The sequence below is a fragment of the Dermacentor albipictus genome, chromosome 2 (genome assembly GCF_038994185.2).
Source record: "Dermacentor albipictus isolate Rhodes 1998 colony chromosome 2, USDA_Dalb.pri_finalv2, whole genome shotgun sequence".
Classification (NCBI taxonomy): domain Eukaryota; kingdom Metazoa; phylum Arthropoda; class Arachnida; order Ixodida; family Ixodidae; genus Dermacentor; species Dermacentor albipictus.
The window spans coordinates 44034446-44059387 of NC_091822.1; the positions used below are offsets into that span (position 1 = coordinate 44034446).

Genomic DNA, 24942 nt, shown 5'->3' on the forward strand with positions numbered 1-24942 from the left:
CGGATTGCTCGAAGTCGTCCTAGTTTCACATCATATTCCGTCAGTTTCGAAGAACATGTGAGAGTACGCATAGTTTCTTGCACCGCGCTCTTGATTGGCTCTTCCAAGTCGAAAGATGGACAAGCGTCGCAGCGTTCTTCCATGATAGACTGCAATTTAGACCAGTCCACACTTTGGATCGTATGCCGTATTTTGAAAGGGGACAATCCTCTGATCTTGACGTACGTGGGGATATGGTCGCTTCCGTGCGTCTCTATGTCCGCAAACCACCCAGCACGTGTGACAAGGCTTCGTGAGACGAAAGCCAAGTCAAGGCAGCTGCTGTATGTGGCGCCACGTAGAAACGTAGGACTTCCACCATTCAGCAGCCAAAGTTCATTACTGGAGGTGAAAGGTACCGGAGCTCTACCTCTCGCGTTGATCTTCGAAGTTCCCCAGAGTGTATGATGGGCGTTGAAGTCTCCAATTATGACCCAGAGATTGGGAGTTGAGGAAAGGATGTCTCGTAGTCTTTTGTGATCAAATCGATTTGACGGAGATAGGTAGGGGCCCACAAAAGTAAAAGTCAAATTATTTTCCTTTACGTTTAGCCATATATATTGATTATCGTCATTAGGTGCCACAGGCAGATGAATGTGAGTGAGGCCACGGCGAATAAACACCAAAATCTTACTGTTTTCACCAACATTTGACGATATAAACGATTCATATCCAGAAAGCCTGATCGTGTTCGATAAGTTCGGCTCGCAAATGACGATAATGGGAAACATATTGGCATACACGAAGCGACGAAAATCCGGAATGTGCGCTCTGGGTCCGCGGGCTTTCCACTAAAAAATACCTGCTTGTCGGACTTCATCCCAGAAAGACAGTGGCTGGGGAGCCATGATCTACTCAAGGGTTGCCAGCACCGGACTCAGAGTGTCCAGTACTTGAAGCGCACCTCTGGCGGACGGTGTGGGCATGTTGTATAGCAACACGTGGATGTCATTCATCAAAGGCCTAATAAGAGCTATCACTGGCTCATCTGTTTTCCGCGACTCCTCGAATACAGCACCTTGCTCTACTGGGGGTGGCTGCTTCTGCGGCTCTTCTGGCGATCGTGTACGTGGAATTGGCGGCCATTCCTTTCTACAGAGAGATCTGGGAGCTTTCTCCCTTCCAACATCAGTGTTTGGAGTGCTGGGAACTTCCGCTGATGGCGCTGCTTGACGAGTTGACTTTTCTTGAAAAGTTGATATTTTCTGTCCTGAAGTCCTCCGACGGTGTCGTCGTTTTCGCCGCACTTTCACTGCGGCCTCTTTGTGGGTACAGTTGCCTCTCACCACTTGTTTAAGAATGGTGATCTCTTTCTTGATCTGCGGACAGACTTTGGAAGAGGCGCAGTGATCACCCTGACAGTTAGGACACTTCAACGTGGTTGCGCTGCAGTTGTTTCCTGAGTGGGGTTCGGCGTATTGAGGGCACACGGCGGAATTTACGCAAACACCCTTCACATGGCCAATCTTCTGACAATTGAAACATTGCATTGGACTTGGAATAAATGGTCGAACCTGCTGGCGAAAGTGGCCAACCTTCACGTAGGATGGAAGGCCGTCACCTTTGGACGTTATCCTCACACAACGTGTGTTGCCGAGGCGACCAACATGCACAATGACGTTGTGTTCACTTGCTGGTTTTATGAGAACGGGGAAGTCTGCGTTAGGTATTTTCTTTTCAATCTCATAGATGACTTCTGTTATTGTGGCACCATTTGCTGGCACGATGGAGCGGACCTTGTTGTTACTCAGCTACGTTACATGTTGTAGTATGTTCAGCGCGCTCGGGTTCATCACATCGATTGCCAGAATGTTTCGCCTAGTGTTTATCCTGACATCCTTGACGTCGTTCGGCACGGTGTTTTTTAGATACATGGAGAGTGCTTGCCTGTTGAGGACGCGCAGGTTGTGAGTAGCGTTCTGTAGCACGAAGAGGATGGAGTGAGGCCATCGTTGAGGCGCTGCTTTCACGGTGTTCGAGCTGGACGCCGAAGATGCGTTAAGAATTCTTCGTTTGGCATTGCGGTACTGGACAAGCCGAAAGCTGTCTTCTGAGGACTCGTTACCTGATGCGGAGTACAGCTCTGTGTCCTTGCTATCACTCGATGTATTTCCTCGCTTCCTAGGTAGATAGAAGAGGCTACATAGGTGAGTAGGTAAGTAGATAGATTCAACGTGCCTAGAAGGCAATAATATTTGCTTAATAAATGCACAACAAAAGCAAGTAGATACTGCAACTGGTCAAGCTTTTTAAAGAGAACACACGTTTGGTTTCAGTGAAGTACAAATCATTACTAGAGGACATCTGACAGGAATACTGTAAAAGAAGTACTTAATAGCACGCGCCTTGTTCGCCAACGGGAATGGGGTGAGGTGTTGTAAAACACTCTGTGCCTAATAGCCATTCGTTTACTGCACCACCACACATGTTCTGCGTGGGTAGATATATCAGCGCACCGTGGTGCCGGAACGAAACGTGGCGAAAACTGGATGACTTTTTGCGTTAGCGTGTGACAGCGTCCCTTACACGTTCACGCATCAGCACACCCATAATGCTTACTCTGCTTGGGGTGGTGCATACTTCGGCTCTTATCGCTACCTTAGCCCTCTTGTGTCACGCGTTAAATAAATAGGGGGACAGGTATCAGTGGAAATTACATCGAATGATGGGGTTCATGGGGGCGCCCTGTGCGCAGCCGAATGCGACCCCGAATTCGCGCGTGTTCATGACGGGCGCGTTGCAGCGCAGGAACGGAGGCGGGTAGAAGGCGTTCCGACTGAACGTGTAGCCCTGGTCGGAGCAGTACATGAAGCAGCTGCTGACGAAGAACAGCTGCTGCGCTGTGTAGCCCAACGAAGTTGCCGGGCCATTGCCACTCAGCTTCACCTCGGACTCTTGCCGCAGCAGCGCCTTGAATGCCAGCTGAGCCTTCTCGAGGCCCGCGTTGTCGGCGAATGCCTCCGAGATGGAGTTGTTTCCCAGGGTCTGGCTGCCCGAAGCGTCATTGATCTGCTGCAGCGACCGTGTAAAGAGGGGTTCTTAGGGAAAGCGAAAGGAACGAGTGAGCATGAAAAGGGTACAAAAGAAAAGTATGATGGACTTTCAAGCAATAGCCCTTGCACATAGATGTTACGCGCTGAACTAAATCACCTGTTTGGCAAGGCAGGCGAGGCGGGTGAGGAACTCCTTGCGCGAGGACGGGCTGTAGAGCGTCAGCGGCTGCACGTGCTGGTCAAGTGTCGAATAGGTAGCGTCGAACGCGTGGGACAGCTCGTGTCCGATGACGCGGCCCAGGCTGCCGAAGTTGATGGCCGGCACATCAGCGTCCATCGCGAACGGCGACTGCGCCGTACGAAGAGCATGCGATACGTTCAGTTTCCAAACGAACGTCTACGCAAGCTTTCGGTGTTGTCCTCGGAGATAATCGATAAAATTTAGCGCGCAGGATCGGTTGTGGTGAACCGCATGGAGTAGTCAGTCGATGCAGCATCTCTCACAAGCTAGCAATATTGTTGTGTTGCTAATTACAGTCTCATATGCGAATTTTGTGCCAAAAGCGAAAAAACACGGCAAGGCTAAACAGGGGCAATAAGGGAATTAGTATTGTTGAGCATAATACCAATGTTAAATGAATAGAGCAAATAAAACGAATTGGGCGCGGCAGGCATTAGAACAAACAAGCAAATATAAAACACTCCTACTTTTTACCATTATGTTTGAGCCTGATTTCCCATGACGGTCCTCATGTCTACGCTACTCTGGTTTATTTCCTTAAACCATCAGTAAGATCGACGACGGATTACGCGGTTTTGAAAGCGTTCGCAAACGTTGACGTGGTGGTCCATCTGAGTGTTTGCTATAGTGTCTACGATGGCTGCCTTCAAATAGCGTTGGTGTTGCGATGTATTTGTTGGATTCTCTATCAATAACGTTCCACACGCAGTCCATAGGGTTTAGGCATGGTACTTGGATAGCACACCTTTGTAGTGACGTCATCAGGAATGCGTGCAGATGACCGCGCCAGTGCCCCTGATAAATGGGTCCATTCGCAGACTCGAGCTGGAAGTCTCCTGCTTGTTCTTCAACCACATCTTTAATATAAAACTTTACTACCCATTCCGACGCTTCAACTTACATTGACTATATTAGCATAGAATTTGCGTACCATGACGTAACCCCACTGGCTGAAAACCACCGAATCCGTGACAGACAACCGAAAATGCGTTTTTAATACAGTCAGAATTTACGTAAATGGCAAAAGCGCAAGAGCCATGTCATTCGTCATTGATATCTTACAGGAAAGCTATTAATGCAGACCATGTGCCGTCTTTGTCGAACTTCGCTAAATAGCGGCCCCGTGACCTAGCTGGAGAGGAGAAGAGCTCAGCAGGAGGAAGGGTAGGTTGGTGTGACCCCTTTCCCCCTTTGAGAAGGCTGTCTTATACGCGAATTTTATAGGGTTGTGACACGGTGCATTTTCGGCGATTGAGCCAGATCGGCATCGAATTTATCGATTACTGATTCCACCCTGCCGCGAAAGAAACAAGTGTTGTGCTGGTGGTTTGCGGCCAACGAACAGCGCCCAGCGATTGAAGCTCGATACTAGGAGCGTGTGGCTGCCGGCGCTTCTGGCACCAGCAATAAGTGCCAGCAGCCACGTCGATCGTCAAATCAATTCAACCAATCTCCAGTGGTGGACTTTGCGCCCAATAAACGAAGCTTTGGATTAGTGGTTCCATACGTTTCATCTCAGCTACAACTACGGGAAGAGCACGAGTAGTGCGTATTCCAGAGGAAGAAGCTGCCTACAGCGAGCGTCATAAAGAGTTGGCTCGTGAACGTGCTCGTCGTAGGGCCGACCCCATGCTGCGCGCCGGAGATGCCAAGCTTAAACGGCATTGCTTCTAAAGCGTGCTCACCACGCGAAGTACGCAAAAGCGAAAATGAGGTGAATGAATGGTGAAACAAAAATTTACAATATAGACTGCTTGCAAACTTTGACTTGCATGGTGTAACACTTCGTCCAACTAACACAGCTTCGCAGTTCGACCATCTTCGGGGACTGGAAGGGGCGGCGATTTTTGTTTTTTGACTTTTGAAGTAGTACAGTTTGTTTTCGTCTGAAAAGAACCAAAGCAAAGGTGGCATTTGAAGTTCTTGATTTTATTCAGCAGGAGCTTCTACAGAATCACTAATGTGAAAGCCTCATATGCCCCGTGAAGCGGAAAATCCGGCGTCCGGCGTTAATAGCTGATGGTACGAAAACCCACGTGACAAAGTGATCACGCCACGTTTCAAGGTCAATAAAAACCGATCTCACCTGTGCCAAATAAATTGCCTTCGCCGAATCCAAAGTTGAGCTGACCCGCATTCAAGACCGACTTAGCCCATCTACAGAATTTGGGTGGCCACTCACAAATTTGAGTTTGCCCAAAGTCAAAACTGAGTGCTCAATTTGAGCACACTACCAAGTGATCACGTGATGTGACATCGTCGCGTGACGAAGAACCTTAAGTGGGGAGGTCGCATGACCAAGTAATTACGTCATATGACATAGACGTCAAAATAGCATGGACATTGCTAAGTATGGACAGCTGGGCTAGTTGGTTATGATTAGCATTGTGAAACATAGTTCCAGCGCACATTTGAACAAGGACGAGGCGAGAAAGACGCACGCCCGCAAAAAAGACGCACGCCCGCAAAAGCGCCCTGTCGTAGTGCCCTATTGGCACCAGGTGTCTCACCGCCTCAAGAAGGTTGGCGACAGGTGCGGGGTGCGAGTTGTGTTTTCAGCACCGGAAAAGCTGGGACGAATGTGTCGCCTTGTAAACCAATCCCAGAAGAAACCAGCCTGCAAAATTAAGCACACCAAAGCCCTCGTTGAATGTGAAGTCGGCGTTGTGTACAGTATTCCCCTCGCCTGTGGGAAATGCTATATCGGCCAAATCGGGCGCTGTCTGAATGAACGCTTGCTAGAGCATTGCAGGAATGCTACATCACTAAGTGGCGCTGGTCATTTAGCCGACCACATACGCCGTTGCTCGCACAAGCCAGCATGCGAGGCTTTTTTCGAACGAATTAACACGCGTGTTGCGCAAATATAGCGATCAGAAACACCGGGAAATATTTGAAGCGTGTTGTATCTCCAATGCAAACGAGAACTGTGTCAGTGCTCCTTCTGTTGCACTCGGGACAAAAGAAATTGATTATCTCGGGGCAAACGAATGTGTCGAATAAAATGAGCAAGATTGTACTGAGTGACGTAAATAGAAGAGAGAAAAAAAGAGGGAAAAGTTTCTCTTTTTATTTTTGTTTTGACACCTATGATGACCTTTGCCTCGACCAAGGAAATATTTTTGAGTGGTCCTGCGCAGTAGCAGTCCCCCACCCCCTCCCCCTGTGTACATAAAGCCCTGTTTCCAATGAATAAAACTCAGTTCCGGCATTCGTGTTGTCTTTCTCGCCTCGTCCTTGTTCAAATGTGCGCTGGAACTATGTTTCATGGACATTGATATAGTCGACACGGTACAATGCTTTCACATTCAGTGCACGTAAGGAGATTTAATTCCATTTGTAATTTTTCATCAATCAATAATTCTACAGAATTATTCGCCGTTTTCTTGGTCAAGAAATGCTCACTTTTCATGAGGTAAGGCTAGTAGCAGATGTTTTTGTAAATGCCGCGTCTGATGGTGCACTCATCAACTTGAAGTACTTTCGAAATTCTTTGCATTGAATTACTGGGTTCGTCAACAACGATCTTCCGTACTTGGTTGGACAGTTCAGCTGTCTTAAACCTACGCGTTCTTTGGTGACGTTTTTTGTCTTCTGGCCACCGATATTAGTGCTATTCTGGGTCAAGCCGATTCCTTTTATCCTTAATACAAATTACTATCCCTTAAAGAGACGCTAAAGAAAAAAGATTTCTTTTGTATGAGTAGATTACCCTTCTGCGGTTTCAAAAATACAACTTTTACCCCAATAAGACGCCTGGGAAGCCAGATAAAGCGCAACAAAAAAAGATGGGTGGCGACTCCTACTTCAAGTTCCCGCACTAGCTCGCTGTGACGTCATGAATTTTTACAGTCTTTTAGGGCTTACCCAATTATTTAGCAGTAAAAATAGACTATGTCGTCGTCGTCATCATCATCATCATCATAATCATCCTGGTTACGCCAACTGCAGGGCAAAGGTCTCTACCATACTTCTCCAACTACCCCAGTCATGCGCGAATTGTGGCCATGCAAACTTCTTAGTCTCATCCGCCCACCTAACTTTCTGCCGCCCCCTGCTACGCTTCCCTTCCCTTGGAATCCAGTCCATAACCCTTAATAACCATTGGTTATCTTCCCTCCTCATTGCATGTCCTGCCCATGCCAATTTATTTTTTTTTATTTCAACTAAGATGTCTATAATTCGCGTTTCTTCGCTCACCCAAGCTGCTCTTTTCTTATCCCTTAACGTTAAACCCATCATTCTTCTTTCCATAGCTCGTTGAGTCGTCCTCAATTTAAGTAGAACCCTTTTCGCAAGCCTCCAGGATTTCGCACCGTACGTGAGTACTGGTTAGACACAGCTGCTATGCACTTTTCTCTTGGGGGATGATGTCAACCTGCTGTTCATGATCGGAGAATGCCTGCCAAACGCACCCCAGCCCATTCTTATTCTTCTGATTATTTCAGTCTCAAGATCCGGACCCGCGGTCACTAGCTGCCCTAAGTAGATTTATTCCCTTACCCCTTCCAGTGCCTCGCTACCTATTGTAAACTGCTGTTCTCTTCCGAGACTGTTAATCATTAGTTTTCTGCAAATTAATTTTTAGACCCACTCGTCTGCTTTACCTCTACAGGTCAGTGAGCATGCCTTGCTATTAGTCTGCTGAGTTACTATGCAAGGCAATATCATCAGCGAATCGCAAGTTACTGAGGTATTCTCCATTAACTTTTATCCCCAATTCTTCCCAATCCAGGTCTCTGAATACCTCCTGTAAACAGGCTGTGAATAGCATTGGAGAGATCGTATCTCCCTGCCTGACGCCTTTCTTTATTTGGATTTTGATGCTTTCTTTATGGAGGACTACGGTGGCTGTGGAGCCGCTATAGATATCTTTCAGTATTTTTACATACGACTCGTCTGCACTCTGATTTTGTAATGCCTCCATGACTGCTGAGGTTTCGATTGAATCAAACGCTTTCTCGTAATCAATGAAAGCTATATATAAGGGTTGGTTATATTCCGCACATTTCTCTATAACCTGATTCATAGTGTGAATATGGTCTATTGTTGACTAGCCTTTACGGAATCCTGCCTGGTCCTTTGGTTGACAGAAGTCTAAGGTGTTCCTGATTCTATTTGCGATTACCTTAGTAAATACTTTGTAGGCAACGGAGAGTAAGCTGATCGGTTTATAATTTTTCAAATCTTTGGCATCCCCTTTCTTATGGATTAGGAATATGTTGGCGTTCTTCCAAGATTCCGGTACGCTCGAGGTCATGAGGCATTGCGTATACAGGGGGGCCAGTTTTTCTAGAACAATCTGTCCACCACCCTTCAATAAATCTGCTGTTACCTGATCCTCCCCCGCTGCTTTCCCCCTTGCATAGCTCCCAAGGCTTTTTTTACTTCTTCTGGCGTTACTTGTGGGATGTCAAATTCTTCTAGACTATTCTGTCTTCCATTATCGTCGTGGATGCCACTGGTACTGTATAAACCTCTATAGAGGTCCTCATCCATATTAGTAAGGGTATTGCCGGCTTTGTCTCTTAACGCATACATCTGATAACGCCTATTCCTAGTTCCATAACGCCTATTCCTAGTTTCTTCACTGCTTTTAGGCTTCCTTCCTTCCTGAGAGCATGTTCAATTCTATCCATATTATACTGCCTTATGTCGGCTGTCTTGCGCTTGTTGATTAACTTGGGAAGTTCTGCCAGTTCTATTCTAGCTGTAGGGTTAGAGGCTTTCCTGCATTGGCGTTTGTTAATAAGATATTTCGTCTCCTGCGATAGCTTACTGGCATCCTGTCTAACGAAGTTACCACCGACTTCTATTGCACACTCCTTCATGATTCCCATAAGATGGTCGTTCACTGCTTCAACACTATGGTCCATTTCCTGAGATAAAGCCGAATATCTGTTCCATAGCTTGATCCGGAATTCCTCTATGTTCCCTCGTACCGCTAACTCATTGATCGGCTTTTTATGTACCAGTTTCTTCCGTGCTCTCCTCAAGTCTAGGCTAATTCGAGTTCTTACCATCCTATAATCACTGCAGTGTACCTTGCCGAGCACGTCCACATCTTGTATGATGCCAGGGTTATCGCAGAGTATGAAGTCTATTTCATATATAGTCTCGCCATTCGGGTGCCTTCACGTCCACTTTCGGCTATCCCTCTTGCGGAAGAAGGTATTCATTATACGCATATTATTCCGCTCAGCAAACTCTAGTAATAACTCTCGCCTGCTATTGCTAGAACCTATGCCATAGTCCCCCACTGACTCGTCTCCAGCCTGCTTCTTGCTTACCCTGGAATTGAAGTCGCCCATCAGTATGGCGTATTTTGTTTTGACTTTATACATCGCCGATTCCACGTCATCATAGAAGCCGCACTCCAGGCATTTTTACGCAATTTTATCAACACGCGGATTTTTTTTAATCCGATGGAAAATTACGCAGAACCGGGATTCGAACCAATTGGAAAAATAGGCTACATTGCGTGCTAAAGAAGCCAAACATTGAACATGACGACGAGTTTCGAGAAGTTTTGCTGAACCAGCGCGGCCTAAATAAAAAGAAACAAAAAATACTTCGGATTTCCTGACGTAACCATGACGTACCGGCGATGTTATTTGGCGAGAAGTTATAAAACCGGAACTTTGATCTTTGTTTTCTTTTCTCACATTACTCTTAATGTTTCTAAATTAACGACAACTTAGTGGTTAAAGGACGCTTTATCTGTCTACGGGAATTTAATGTTTTGCTGTAGTGTGCCTTTAGGCACATTATTGTCACTAGGCATTGCGAATAAAGTACTTTTATCACATTTTGCAAAAGCGCGATTGCGACGGCTTTTGCTCCTTTTGCCAGCAGGAACGTACAGCATGATCGGGCTTTCACGTGACCACCACATCTCTCGGCTCCGCGAGCTTGCGCACTTCGCCGACACGAGCAGTGGCCTCAGCACTCTTGCGACGAGTTTTGCATGTTCTACATCGTCACGGTCCCGTCGAGTTTTGGCTATACTTTTGCAGCGTCGGTGGACAACACGGGCAAAGAATTACTGGTCGCTGTGACAGTGGCGATTGCATTGCATGTTGGGACTTATAAATGTACCGATCTTAGTTTTCTTTCATAACACGTCATGTTGACATCCTTTGCTCATTGAACAATTTATTGCTTGCAGGAATGCCACCGACACAACACTCGCCAACATTTACAATGCCATCACAATAAATCACTCACGGTAGTTGCTTCTAAAACAAATGCACCACAGCCATCTCCTGCAGAACGGCCTCCACCGTGCTTTGGCGTGTCTATTACCGGCGCTTGCTAACACTCCCAGGGTTCTACTAGTACACATAAATACCCAAGAAAGTGGATGGGGAAACGCCGCCGCGGTAGCTCAATTGGTAGAGCATCACACGCGACATGCGAAGGTTGTGGGTTCGGTTCCCACCTGCGGCAAGTTGTTTTTTCATCCACTTTAATTTCCATTAATTTATCATTACTTTATTTCATTTATTAAGCACATGCAATTTCCCCTATGTTGTATTTGGTGTCAGTGTTTGTTGGCTTCTCATTATATGACTAATAAATATCGGGTCCCTCGGTTAACCACCTTTCTTCTCGTTTATATATATACATATATATATATATTAGCCCAGATGGGAGCAGGATCTCACAAGATTGCAAAGGGGGTACGCCTTCGAGGATGAACCTCTTTCCCATTTTGACGTTTGTTTAGCTAATATCGTATTGCTGCATGTTTTTTTAAAAGCTCTCGAATAATAGACGCATAATTAAATAGTTTTTCGAAAGAGAACGAAATGTACAATGCTTCTTTTTTGGTTTTAGCTACGGGAACACCACCTAATATGTGTTGAAGAGCTCGTGAACACGTGCTCCGTGACTCGCCTGCAGTATAGTCCCGGGGATGAGGACCACGTTGAAGACCGGCATGTAATAGGCGTTCACTGTCATGACCGGCAGCAGCATATCGCTGCGGCGCTTGATCTTCTCCGGGTCGGTGTACATGAGGCGCCGGAGCTTGTCGAAGCGACGCCGGCGAGCCTCGAGGAGCTGATAACCGAAGGCGCCCGCGTCCTTCGAGAAGGAAGGCAGGAAGTCGTAGCTTTTGTCGGCGGCACCCGGTTGTAGCATGTGAGTCGCGATTCCGTCCACGATGACGACATTTGTCAACCTGTCCTGTGTGTCGACACGCGTGGGCATCACTTAGAGCGGGAGAGAGAAAAAACTATTTCTAGGCAGCGCCCGTGTTGCCTAAGGCGACGGATCAATTTCACAACCCTGCAGGAAGAAAGAGCTGTAAAACGTCATGCTCATTATAATTATGAGTAAAGGATCGCGTTTTCTACATACGATATCGCTGTTTTTTTAAATGTTGTTTCGATAGCCGTACCTTATCATATATCTAAGCATTCACTGCATGACATTGAACTTTCTAACATCTGTCGATGAACGGACACCCTTTGTCACGTAGTAGTGGGGAGGAATAATACAGCGCAAAATCTGTGAATGACGAAACTAACTTTTATTGGGCGAATTCTGATCGAACTCTGAGCGAATTCTGATATTTATCGTCGAAATCTGATCAGTGGGTCAAGCGCGTCGGCTTTGATACATAAACCATCGAAAATTCCAGACGAATCGTTGGTGTCCGAGTGTCTTCCAGAAAGTACTACACAATTTGGGTCGCACATACGTGTAACTAAATCAGATTATACAAGGTTCAGTGACAACAGACAGTACAGAGAACCATTGCTATCATTCCAGAAACTTCCGATACGTGCTGCCACGTCCTGCACTGAGCGATAACATTTGTTAGACGGGTAAACGCGGTCACCCGAGGAAAGATAAACAAGTGGACGTGCCAATACCTCTTTTTAATAAGCATCGTCCTGTCGCTGCAAACACAAAAGCGAACAACAAAAGCACCCGTAGAAAAGATAAAACAAAATTACAAGGTTCGTCAGCAGGCGTAAAAGGGCTTAAGACACACCACGTGAATCACTTCATATCGTGCGCGGCGTCGCTGGGATTGCGAAATGCCGCCTGACACGACCTCACAGTCCAGTGTGCTAATCATTGGGTGATCTTGTAGGGTACGAGATATCGTCATAATAGTTTCTCGCCGAGTCCTCGTCGCCTTATAGGTGTCCAAACCCGAATACGGTCGCCGGGCTGGTACTCCACGTTGCGTCGTCCAAGATTGTAGTGACGGCTGTCGGTCACCTGCTGGTTCTTGATGCGCAGGCGGGCGAGCTGTCGGGCTTCTTCGGCGCGCTTGAGATAAGCGTCGACGGCGACCTTTCTTCCCATGGTGACGTGCGGCAGCATTGCGTCGAGATTCTTGGTCGGGTTTCTGTCGTAAAACAGCTTGAACGGCGTGATCTGTTTTGCTTCTTACACTGCCGTGTTGTAAGCAAATATGACAAACGAGAACACATCACATGTCTTGTGTTGGACGTCGACGTACATCGCTAACCGGTTGGTGAGGGTCTTGTTCACTCTTTCTGTTAGGCCATTCGTCTGCGGGTGATATGCAGTAGTCGTTCGGTGACTTGTCTGGCTATGCTCCGGGATGACTCGAGTAAGCTCAGCTGCAGAAGTCGCTCATCTATCAGTAATGGGGACGTCTCGCGCACCATGTCGCAGCAGGGTGTTCTCGACGGAACATTTGACTACTTCCACTGCACTAGCTTTGGGCAGGGCTTTCATTTTGACGTAGTGGGTAAGGTAGTCGTTAGCCACAGCGATCCACTTGTTTCCAGATGTTGACGTCGGAAAGGGTCCTACCAAATCCACCCCGATCTGCTGAAAGGGTCGGCAAGGAGACTGGATCGGCTGTAGTAATCCAGCAGGCCTTGACGGTGAGGTCTTGCTTAGCTGTTAGTTTCGACATGTCTTCACATAACGGGCTACGTCGGCGGTCAGGTGGGGCCAATAGTACTTCTCTTGTACCCTTGCGAGCGTACAGAAAAACCGGAGGTGCCTGGCTGTTTTATCGTGGGGGTGCAAGGCTTTTGACTGGGATGCTGCGGGCACAACGAGAAGGAAGTTTGTGCGTGCCTGCAAAAAGTTTTTAACCAAGTCGTCGTTTCGTATGAAAAGCAAAGAGAATCCGCTCCTAAATACCTTCGGGACGAAGTCGGTCTTGCCTTGCAAGTAATTTGCAAGCATTCTTAGCTCCGGGTCTACTCCCAACTGCTCGGCAAAGTTGTCTCCACTTAGTGTACCTAATAGGCATCCTAATTTTTCTCATCTTGTAGCGGCGGGTCCACGGGAGTGCGAGACAGGCAATCGACATCAGGGTGTCTTCGTCCAGACTTGTAGGCTACAGTGATGCCACATTCTTGCAGCCTGAAGCTCCACCGCGCAGGGCCTCCTGAAGGGCCCTTCAAACTCGCTAGCCAACACAACGCCTGATGCTTGCTGACGACTTTCAATGGCCTGCGATATAGATAAGGGCGGAATCTTGCTGTTTGCCTCTGCGAGGCATGCCTTTTCGGTCGTAGAATAATTGCCTTCCGCTTTTGACAGTAACCGATTAGCGTCGATTAGGACGACGCAACGAGCAATGGAAAGAAGAATGATAGGTGTAACGTTAAGGGATAAGAAAAGAGCAGATTGGGTGAGGGAACAAACGCGAGTTAATGACATCTTAGTTGAAATCAAGAAAAAGAAATGGGCATGGGCAGGACATGTAATAAGGAGGGAAGATAACCGATGGTCATTAAGGGTTACGGACTGGATCCCAAGGGAAGGGAAGCATAGCAGGGGTCGGCAGAAAGTTAGGTGGGCGGATGAGATTAAGAAGTTTGCAGGGGCGGCATGGCCACAATTAGTAAATGACCGGGGTTGTTGGAGAAGTATGGGTGAGGCCTTTGCCCTGCAGTGGGCGTAACCAGGCTGATGATGATGATGATTAGCGTAAGCTATAACCCGTTAAAATCTGTCTTTTTTCTGGACTGGGACGGCGCAGAGGTTAGGCTACTGGCGTCCGAGTAGATTTCTGTATCGGCGTACTTCGTCGACGTGTGCAAGTACCGGTGGCGACTGCATGCGTCGTTTAAGTGCTTGGAATGCATCGGCCTGCAACGTTTTCCACTTGAACTCTACATCACATTTAGTCAGATGTGTCACCGGCTCGGCGATGCGTGGAAAGTTTTTAACAAGCGCCTGTAGTAGGCAAACATGCCAATGATTCTACGCACTACCTTCTTGTCGATGGCCTGCTGGAACTCTGCGATTGCTCCTGTCTTCTGCGGGTCAAGGTAGACTCCAGATTTGCTGATGACGTGGCCCAGGAACAGAACCTCGTCGTTAGTGAAGCTGCAGTTTTCCAATATTAGAGCGTGCCCTGATGACTTGATGGCCTCAAGTACTGTCGCAAGTCGCCTAAGGTGATCATCGAAATCTCCCGCGAAGACGACGACGTCATCTAAGTAAACAAGGCAGACCTGCCACTTCAATCCTGCTAACACCAAGTCCATCACGCGCTGGAACGTTGCAGGCACTGAGCACTGTCCGAATGGCATGACGTTGAACTCCGAGGCCGTCCGGCGTGATGAAGGAGGTCTTTTCGCGATACCTCTGGTCGACTTCTATTTGCCACTAGCCCGTCTTGAGATCCATCGACGAGAAGTAATGCGTCGTCTATCCGCGGGAAAGGGTATACGTCTTTCTTCTGGATGTTGTCCAGTCGACGATAATCGATGCAGAAACGTAGGGTGCCATGCTTTTTTTTCTCAGCAAGACTACAAGAGATGCCCATGGACTCAGCGAGTGCTGGATGATGTCATCTCGCACCATTTCGTCAACTTGTTGCCTTAGAGCTTCACGTTCTCGCGTCGAAACTCGGTAGGCGCTCTGGCGGAATGGTCGAGCGCACTCTTCGGTTATTACGCGATGATTTGCAACTTCTGTTTGTCGAATCCTCGATGACGTCGAGGAGCAGTCTTTGTATCGTCGGAGAAGACTTATGAGCTCTTGCTGCTTAATCATGGGGAGACTTGGATTTATGTCGAAGTCTGGTTCCGGAACTATGGCCGTCGAGGTAGATGCTATACAATCGGAGAGAACAAACGCATTGCCGGTTTCTACAATTTCCTCGAGGTATGCGATCGCCGTGGCCTTGTTGACATGCTTGAACTCTGGATGAAGTTGGTCAACATCACTTTCATTTTTCCTCAGTGAAGTCGAGCGATACCTCTTGCGGCGGAGATGTCGCGATCAACTAGTAGGCGTTGATCGCTCTCGATGACACTTTCTACGTCTGCAGGTGTTTCGGTGCCGACGGAAATAACGATGCCAGATGAAGGCGGGATGTTCACTTGGTCTTCGAGCACACTCAAGGCGTGGTGTCTACGGCAGCTCTCCGGTGGTATCGCTTGATCCTGAGACAGCGTTATCGACTTCGAGTTGAGGTATTGATTGCGCCATGTTGGTTCAGGAAGTCCATGCCGAGAATGGCGTCCCGTGAACACTGTTGAAGGATAACGAAGGTGGCTGGTTAAGTCCGGTCATGTACGGTGGTTCTTGCCATGGTAATTCGAGTTGACGTTATTAGGTGCCTTCCAGCTGTAGGGATTCGAGGGCCTTCCCATGCAGTCTTAACTTTCTTCAACTCGGCGGCGATGGGTCTACTCATCACGGAGTAGTTTGCTCCTGTGTCCACTAAGGCGGTGACTACGTTGTCGTCGAGTAGCACGTCGAATTCAACGGTTCTTTGTCTTGCATTGCAATTAGATCGTGGCGTCTCGTTGATATGTCGTCGAGGTAGTCTTTTCGGTGTCTTCGTCGGCGGTGAAGGATTTTCGTCAGTTCGACGAACAGCAACCGCACCTCCATCGGTTGCTGCTTTTAGTTTCCCGGATATGGGCTGAAGGACCGGCCCTGGGCTGGGCTAGCATATGGTCGGCTCTGCGGCCACAGGTGGCGGCCTGGTGACAGTGAACGGGACTGTCGAGACAGTCGAGTCGAGTTGCTAGCCGCTGAGATGGCGGCACGCAACGTACAACAGATGGGAGATGGACCAATCGGAGAGGGCGTCCATGCAGTGCGAACGAAGCAAGAGCGGCAGAAGTTCTTCAGAAGACCGCAGCCAGACAGGACGGCAAAATCGAACAATTAAGTACAGACCGGCTGCCCTTGCTGCGGAAGCGACGCCCACAAGACCGCGAAATGCAGGTTCCGCCGCGTTGAGTGTTTCTCTTGTCGGAAGAGGAAACACCTGATTCGATGTGCAATTCCAAGCCACGCCACGAAAACGTAGCTCACTGTGAGGAACCTTCCTCGGACAGCGAGGACTACGGACAGTTCCTGTTACACCTCCGTGAGTCGTAGACAGGACTGGTTCGGCCGATATGGCGAACGTTACAGTGGAAAGGGGTGCCTGTGAAGATGCAAGTGGACACAAGGTCACCAGTGTCAATAGTGACATGGCCAACTTATTCCCAGCATCGCCACCGTTGGCCCAGGCTCGACAAGTCGTCGTTTCAACTGAGTTACTTCCTAGGGAGACTACCAGTGAAGGGACAGCTGACAGTTCCTGTCACCTACGATGGGAACACCGCCAACGCGACGCTAGTGGTGCTCGGCTGTTCAGACCCAAACCTGTGTGGGTGAGACATAATTCAAGCATTCCAGCTGACTGGAGGCCCAGTGCTCAACGTGGACGTCAACGACGGTAAGCCGCCAGCTGCTGACCAAATTGCCATTGCTGCTACGCTAAGGGCGGAATATGCCGATCTGTTTTCGCCAGGGCTCGGATTAATCAAGGGGCCTCCGGTTCATCTACAGTTACGCGAAGGAGCCATACCGCGATTCTGTAAGGCCCGTTCTATACGGTACGCGCTATAAGAGCCTGTAAATGCAGAAATCGAAAGGTTGGCTGACACGGGCATACTGACGCAGGTCGCCAGCGCCGAGTGGGCGGCGCCACTCGTTCCCGTTGTCAAGAAGGACGGCTCCATCCGCTTGTGTGTCGATTTTAGAACGACAGTCAACACAGCATGCCACACGGAACAATATCCGCTGCCAAAGATAAGGGACATATTTGCGAAGCTCAGCGGAGGGGAAGTATTTAGTACAATAGATTTGAAGGATGCGTACAACCAGCTACCAACAGATGACGCGACAAAGAAGCTGCTGGTGGTAAACACACCAAAAGGGTTGTATAGCTTCAACCGGCTACCGTTAGGGGTGGCGTGAGCACCGGCAGTTTTTCAGAAGCGAATGGAAGCACTGTTGCAAGGTCTACCGGGTGTGCAAGTGTACTTAGATGTTGTGGTGGTCGCCGAGAAAAGAGAAAATTGTGACACATTGCGCAAGGTGTTCCAGCGGTTCAAGGAAGCCAGTGTTAAACTTCACCCGCTCAAATGCAGATTCCGTCAGTCGGAAGTGGAATTCCTTGGTCACCGTATTAGCGCATAAGGCCTGAGACCAAAGACGGAAAACTTCGACGCGCTTTTACGAATTCCTCAACCTACGTGTGTAACGGAACTTCGGGCGCTACTAGGTTTCGTTACGTATTACAACGCATTCTTGGCGAACTTGGCTACAGTGCTTGCACCGTTATACTAGCTATTAAAAAAGAAGAGGCCTTGGCAATGGGAAGCTAAGCAAGAAGGCAGTGAAGGCAGTGCATACAAGGCAGTGAAGCAGTTGATAAAAGAGGTGCAGATTCTGACCCACTATGACCCAACAAAACCACTCATATTGGAAACAGACGCATCCTCATGCGGTATCGGGGCCGTTTTGTACCACAGAGTGGACGGCGTAAACCAACCAATCGGGTTTCGATCTCGCACCCTCTCTTCAGCCGAGCAAAATTATGCTCAGATTGAGCGCGAAGCTTAGCGGTGGTGTTCAGCGTGACGATGTTTCGCGAATACTTGTTGGGAAACCAATTTACATTGGTCACAGATCATAAGCCGCTAATGCGTCTTTTTAGTCCCGATAAACCAATACCACCCTTGGCAGCAGCAAGGATACAGCGTTGGGCACTTTTACTCGGTGGTTACAAGTATTCCATTGAGTAAAAACCGGGAAAGGACATAATTGTGGCCGACGCATTGAGCCGCCTTCCCGTGCAAGCGCCACATGATGACAAGACAGTGAAGTCAATGTTGAAAGATGAACGGGTGTACGCGCTGCTAACAGACCATCTGAACACAGGGGTGGTGTCATCGCACAATTTGGCCGAAATGACTGCACGTGATGGCACGCTCATGGCAGTTATGCGTTATGTTCGGGAAGGCTGACCAAGGAAATTGCCGGTAACACAAGAAGCGTTATGAGCTATGTTCCAAAAGAAAGATAAGCTGACATGCAGCCATGGTATTGTTTATTGGGGCCATCGGGCCGTGATACCCGCCGCAGCTCGGGAATCAAGGCTGCAGCTTTTGCACGATACCCATCAAGGCATGTCGGTGGTGAAAAATCTGGCATGAGCACTTTTCTGATATCCCAGACTTGACAAGGCTATCCAGAATATCGTACACGCATGTGCACTGTGCCAGCAAAATTGCAGCATGCCACGCGCGCAAGAGCCGGTTCCGTGGCCGGGCACATTTGAGCGATGGTCTAGAATCCACGTTGATTGCGCAGGACCAGTCGAAGGACGAATGTTGATGATCGTACTGGATTCACATACCAAATGGATCGAGGTTGTTCCGCTTAAAGTAACCAGCGCAGATAACACTGTTGAAGCGTTGCGGGGCATATTCAGCAGATTTGAGTTGCCACGAACAGTTGTCTCCGACAACGGGGCCCAGTTTATAAGGAGACATTTCCGCCAGTTCATGGAAGATAATGCCATAGTAGACCTGCAATCTCCTCCATATCATCCGCAATCCAACGGGCTGGCAGAAGGGGCAGTACGCACTGTTAAAGAAGGTCTGCGCAAAAACGTGCACGGTATCCTTGAAAGGCGCCTGGCCCGATGGTTACTGCGTTATCGGCGCACCCCACTTCAAAACGGAAAGACACTTGGCTTCTTGCTTCTTGGTTTCGAACCACGTACTGTGTTGGATAATGTGGTGTCACGACCTTTTTCTGCTGCAGGAGCACTTCCGCGCAGACTCTCGCCCGGACAACCGGTCTGGTGCAAGGACTATATGGCAGGTGCCAGCTGGAGACCCGGATTGATACAGAATACCAGGCTCGCCCGCCTGAGCACGGTCAAGCCGGAGGATGGGGAACTATGTGAGCGCCATGAAGATCAGCTACGACACCACGCGGAGGCTCAACAAGCAACATCGTTGGACGAGGAAGGCGCTGAAAGAAACGGAGGGTTAGCCCCGCCAAACGAAGATGCAGACCCTCTGGCGGGCTTTTCGGGTACCAGCCCCAATTCCTCGGCTAACAAAGAGCACGAAACAGGACCTGCCAACACTGGAGTTCTGGAAGAGCACGACACGGGTACTGCCAATGCTGGACCCCTGGCAGTTCCGATTCGCCGATCATACCGGCGTCGCAAGGCGCCAGACCGTTTCTAGAGCTCCTCCTAAGGGAAGGAATTGACGTGATGTCAGCAATTCACGCACGCCAAGAGCGCATGCGTCAATGCCTGAGTGACATGACGTCACGCCAGAGTTTGGCTACTTAAACGACTATCTCAATAAACGTACGTTCATTCTTGTTCCTGCGTCCATTACTTCAAGTTTCCCGGATATGGGCTGAAGGACCGGCCCTGGGCTGGGCTAGCATATGGTCGGCTCTGCGGCGACAGGTAGCGGCCTGGTGACAGCGAACGGGACTGTCGTCGAGGGTTCCACTGAGTGACGGTAATGTTGTCGGCGATGACACGTGGCCGCTCGCCAAGCTGTGGGCGCAGCACGTTGACGGCGAACCCTCGTAGTCTCATTTCGCGGTATGGGCACCGGCGGTAGACATGGCCCACTTCTCCGCAGTGATCGCCGAGCGAACGGTGGTTGGCGGCGTGCCAAATGTCAGCCTTTCTTGGAATGCTGCACGGGGCGATGGGTTCGCGTGCTGGCGGCGGCAGCGGTAGACGACGGAACTGTGGGTTCACCGGGCTCTAGCGTGGGCGCGGAGGGGGAACGGGATGGCGGGTGGTGGTGGCGTATGTAATCGCTTTAGGCTGAGGCTGTGGTGATTGCGGCCATGCTTCAGGTACTCACAATGACCGCTGAATTTCATCTCGAACTACGTTAGTCAACGAATTGGGACTGCGACGCTGGCATCATTTTACGTAGTTCATTGCGCAGAACTTGACTGATTGTCTCTCGCCAGTCGTCGGAGCTGAGGGCTTCAATTTCTGTACAGTCTGGAATTGAGTGGCGATTGAATTGCCTGGTGCGCAGTTCTAACGACTTCTCAATCGTCGTTGCTTTTGACAGAAATTCTGCTTCGGTGGTTGGTGGGTTAAGCATCAGTCCGGCGAAGAGTCGTTCTTTTACACTGCGCATGAAAAGACGACGTACTCTCTTCTCCTCAGACATTTGTGGATAAGCGAGTCATCTCTTTCGTGAATACCGCGACGTTCTCGTTAGGGAGCTGCTATCTGGCTTGTAGTAGATGTTCGGCCCATCATATTTTTACGACGCTAGCGATGGCCTTTTGGAACTCGCTGCAGAACAGGTGTCATATCGATAACGGTGACTCTTGATTTTTTAGCCATATCCTGGCGGATTCCTCCAACGAGAAATAGACGTGACGCAACTTGTGTTCATGGTACCACTTGTTGTAGGCTGGTGCCCTCTCGAATGTCTCGATCGGGTCTTCCGATCAAGCTCCGCGGAAAGTAAATGGCTCCCTAGGTTGCTTAAGCACTACCGTTGATGGAGATGCTGTTGTCATCACTGCTGCTGACTTGATGTTGATCCTTCTGCTCTGCTCTGGTAGAAGTCCATGCTCCGGGAGCAGGTATTGTAGTCTACTGCTTGCTCGATGGTGCGGGGTGACGTTGGTGCTTTCTTCCGGGTTTGGAAGTGGATCACGGCTGTGCGGGAACGTTCGGTGCATGAACGTACCCAGCACCTTCACCTGATGTCATGTAGTTATGATGGTGAAGAAGGCCGCGAAACAGTGAATAACCTAACTTTTTATTCGGCGAACCTGTGCCTACAAAAAACAAGAACACGTTCGGCGATCGTCGAAATTTGATCTGCTGGGCAAGCACGTTGGATTTTATACATGGGCCATCGAAGGCTCCAGAGTAATTGCTGGTGCCAGTCTTCCAAAAAGTACTACACAATTCGCATCACACATACATGCAATTAAGCCAGATTGCACAAGGTTCGGTGACAACAGACAGCACACAGAACCATTGCTATCATTTCAGAAACTTCCGATACATGCTGCCGCGTCCTGCGCAGAGCGATAACATCTGTTAGACGGTGAAACGCGGTCAGCCGATGAAATATAAACAAGTACACGTGCGAGAATGGCTCATGAGGCGGGAAATCATGACGTGGGTTAGTTTTTGGCGTAGGCGTGACCACTAGTTGTGCAAGAAGTCACCTAACCGACGACCATTGGTGGGAGTCGAACCCACGACCTTGCGTGGTGGAAGATTGTCTGTGCATCGTGTGGTGGTTGCAATTCTTTCGCATTCATCCATGCAGGGATAACTAAATTCGGCTTTATTTTTCTGGTTTGTAGCGTTATTTTCGTGAGGAACATTTAAGCGTTCTTGGCATTCTGAACATTATGATTCCTTAACGAGGGAAGTGGCAGTAAAAGGCATCAGACAGAGGCTATAGAGAAAGAAAGTATTATATTGCACTCGCGGAATTTAAGCACGAGTGCTGTGGTCACCAATTACTCCCATGGTGTCTCTGCCCTGCCTGGCACAAGATAAGCAAGTTTATGTACCAGCATGCCCTATGAATAACGTAGCGGCACTGGTCTGTGTGTCTAATAATTTTTACATTCAGACGTCAACTTGAAAAATCAAGAAAAAACAACACAAATGAAACGATTGCACTTGCATAAGCTGACGTGGGGAAATTTTTAGGCGAGGAGAAAAATCTACAGCGACTAAAAGTACAAGGAGTAAATCAGGGACAGTAGCACGATGGCTCTCCTCGCCTCATGTTAAAACCACGATAGCTCTCGAGTTTATTGACCGCAGACGTACTTAGCTCTAAGGATCGCTGTACTCTTTGCAGTCGTGAACCGTACGGACTATTCCCAAGTTATAAGTGTTACTCTGAAGCGTTGTAAATGAGAACGCGTTTTTTGGAGCGGTTTCATTAAAAAGTGGATCTAGAGCTTTCAATATTGAGGAAAACATGAAAGTCTGATGGCGAAACAGGTGGCAACATCTTGCGGCGCGGCCCTCCACCTCGAAACAAACCTAAGTGTCGATGCTCACATGCCAGGCTGAGAACTTGTCGGAGGTTTTCGCACATATTTGCTGTTCTCTTCGTCTTTCCTAGATACCCGACCAACGTCTTTATCGGCGCCCAGCGTCTGCCTGTGCACAGCTTGGCGATTTGATACTGTACAATAGATAAGTAGGGCAGATTATTGTCGACTCTGCGCAACGACCGAAGAAATACTGTCTTGTTGGCACAACGCAGATAGGGCGTACGGGATAGATTTCTCGGCCTGAGAACCCTATAATCTTTGGATGAATTCCTCCAGGATTGTGTTTACGCTGTGCTGCTGCCTGAATTGAAAAGTGAAGCGCAAACGAATACGACAGCTGCCATGTTTCTGAGGTTATCAGGTCGTGCGCAGCAGTTGTTCCCGCGTGTACTTCCTGTAAGAATCTGCCGAAAAACTAAAACGAGGGAGCAAACTCACGTGGTTACAGGCAGGTTCCGTGGGACTTACTTAGAAGACCATTGCACGGTGGTCGCGGTAGCAAGCCTGTTTGTACTCGTGCAGTGAATTTGCGTCATTCTTGCTTACTTTGGTGGTAGAAAAAAAAAGCATTCTAGGTATTTTCACAATGTCACTGAACTTTTCGGGTCATTGCCTAGCAGAAGTTAAAAAGAACTATATCAGTGCTAAGTAGAACGCCATGTAATGAGCTGTGGTGTGTGTGTGTGCATGTGTTGCGGATTTATTTTTACGTACCTGCTGACGCACACTGCAAGCGCGAAATTTCCGTTTGACTGAATGTAAGGTATAAAAAATCATGATTTTAGATTTATGCCATTCCATGGAAATTGTAAAAATGAACAATTTGCGAAGAAGCTACTCCATGGAGTGGAATTAGCGAATATGTGCGTTATCGGTTTGAACATATGCTTTCACTTTTTTCCATCGAGTTTAAGCACGCAATCGTACTTCCTGTTTCCCACGTTTTGCGACGGTGCTACATAACCTGGCGGGCCTCCGAATATATAACTAGAGTCCTTACCTAATCTTGTACGCGCCAAGGACTGCCCGCAAAAGGCGACTTAGCAGCCGGGTCTTTTACAGCATAAGTTTTGCATCGAGGAGAGCGTGATTGCATGATTTGAATTCCGGCACAACTCACTCAATGTTCCGCCTCGTTGATGATTCGCATACTTGGCACGGCACAACGTTTTGAATATTATTGCATATACCATCCAATAAATTACGAATCTTGGGGTGCTAAAACAACTGTAATTGTGCATGGTTGGTGTGATGCTCTTTTTGATGGGTCGTGACAAGTGCAACGAGCTTCTTTTCGGGGCCCCTTTTTGTTTGCGTCATATGTAAACCATTTAGTCCCGTGGGTAATGGTATAGATAGGTCGAATTCATAAAGTTTTTTGGCTGTACTACCTATCGCCATTGGCCAGTCGCGGTCGGTCACATGTCCGACATCATTATTAGCTGACGTCAGCTCTTACCAACAGTTTTTAGCGTAAGAACTTTTTGTGAATAGGGGCCAATAATCTTTAAAGAATTTCCGTACGCTAAACTAAATTAGTCTAGTTTGGGGTCTCAATTCACTCGCTTATTTGCGCATTTAACCTTAAGGCAGTGGAGATCGCGATAAGTTTAGTGGTGGTAGAGTGGGACAAGTAAGAAGAAAAGTTCCTGCGGGCGTATCTCTTTCGGATGATTCTAACTGCCGCAATTTTGCGAACTATTGTTATTCTTTTCCCACTACTCGCTACACTTACATGTCGTGGGGCACAACAGTGAGCGATCCAGTCAGAATGAACTTCAGCGTGGGCCCTAATTGCATCTTTTGCAAATTAAAGGTGCGTTCGCTTAATCGCGCACTGTTGGCGATGACTGCTCATAAACCTCCAACCTTGATAAAGAAGATGCTATAATATCTGAATGATACGCGAATCTGCGACAAGGAACTGCTGATCTGAAGCAAAACGTAGCGTGTATGAGCGAAGGCTTTGAAGAAACAAAAAATGACAGCGCCTAAACAAGAGCATGCTGCCTTTAAAAAAGGAAAAAAAGAGCAGCTAGAAAGGTCACTTCCTGGCTCGATGAATAAACTAACACAGCTGAAGCAATATAGCTGAGCAGCTAAAATTGAAATGAAAGGAATCTCTCCCCCGCCCCAGAAAGAGAATGGGTCCCTGACTTACGTGGTCCAAAAAATAAGTGGCAAGATTAACGCAGGCGTCAAAATATCTTTAATAGACGTAATTAACCGAGTGCCTAGGATGGATAAGGATAAACAATATTGTAGTACCGTTCACGTCCCGAAACACTAGAGATGACTTTCTCCAAGGAACGAATAGAAAGGAGC

The 24942-nt window shown here is 48.3% G+C and overlaps 1 protein-coding gene across 4 annotated transcripts in view; it reads right to left on the reverse strand.

The window, feature by feature from the left end:
* Positions 1–2267: 2267 nt before the first annotated feature.
* Positions 2268–24942, reverse strand: part of LOC135912778 (endothelin-converting enzyme 2-like) — a 66670-nt gene continuing 43995 nt past the window's right edge. For 2 of the 4 annotated variants that reach the window (XM_065445322.2, XM_065445320.2), the window contains 3 exons: positions 11173–11463; positions 3190–3381; positions 2268–3051 (listed from right to left, as the gene is read on the reverse strand). In XM_065445322.2, the coding sequence (XP_065301394.2) occupies positions 2683–3051; positions 3190–3381; positions 11173–11463 (852 nt within the window). In that variant the 3' untranslated portion in view covers positions 2268–2682. The remainder of the gene's footprint in view (positions 3052–3189; positions 3382–11172; positions 11464–24942) is intronic. The other 2 variants (XM_065445321.2, XM_065445324.2) reach the window with 2 other exon arrangements.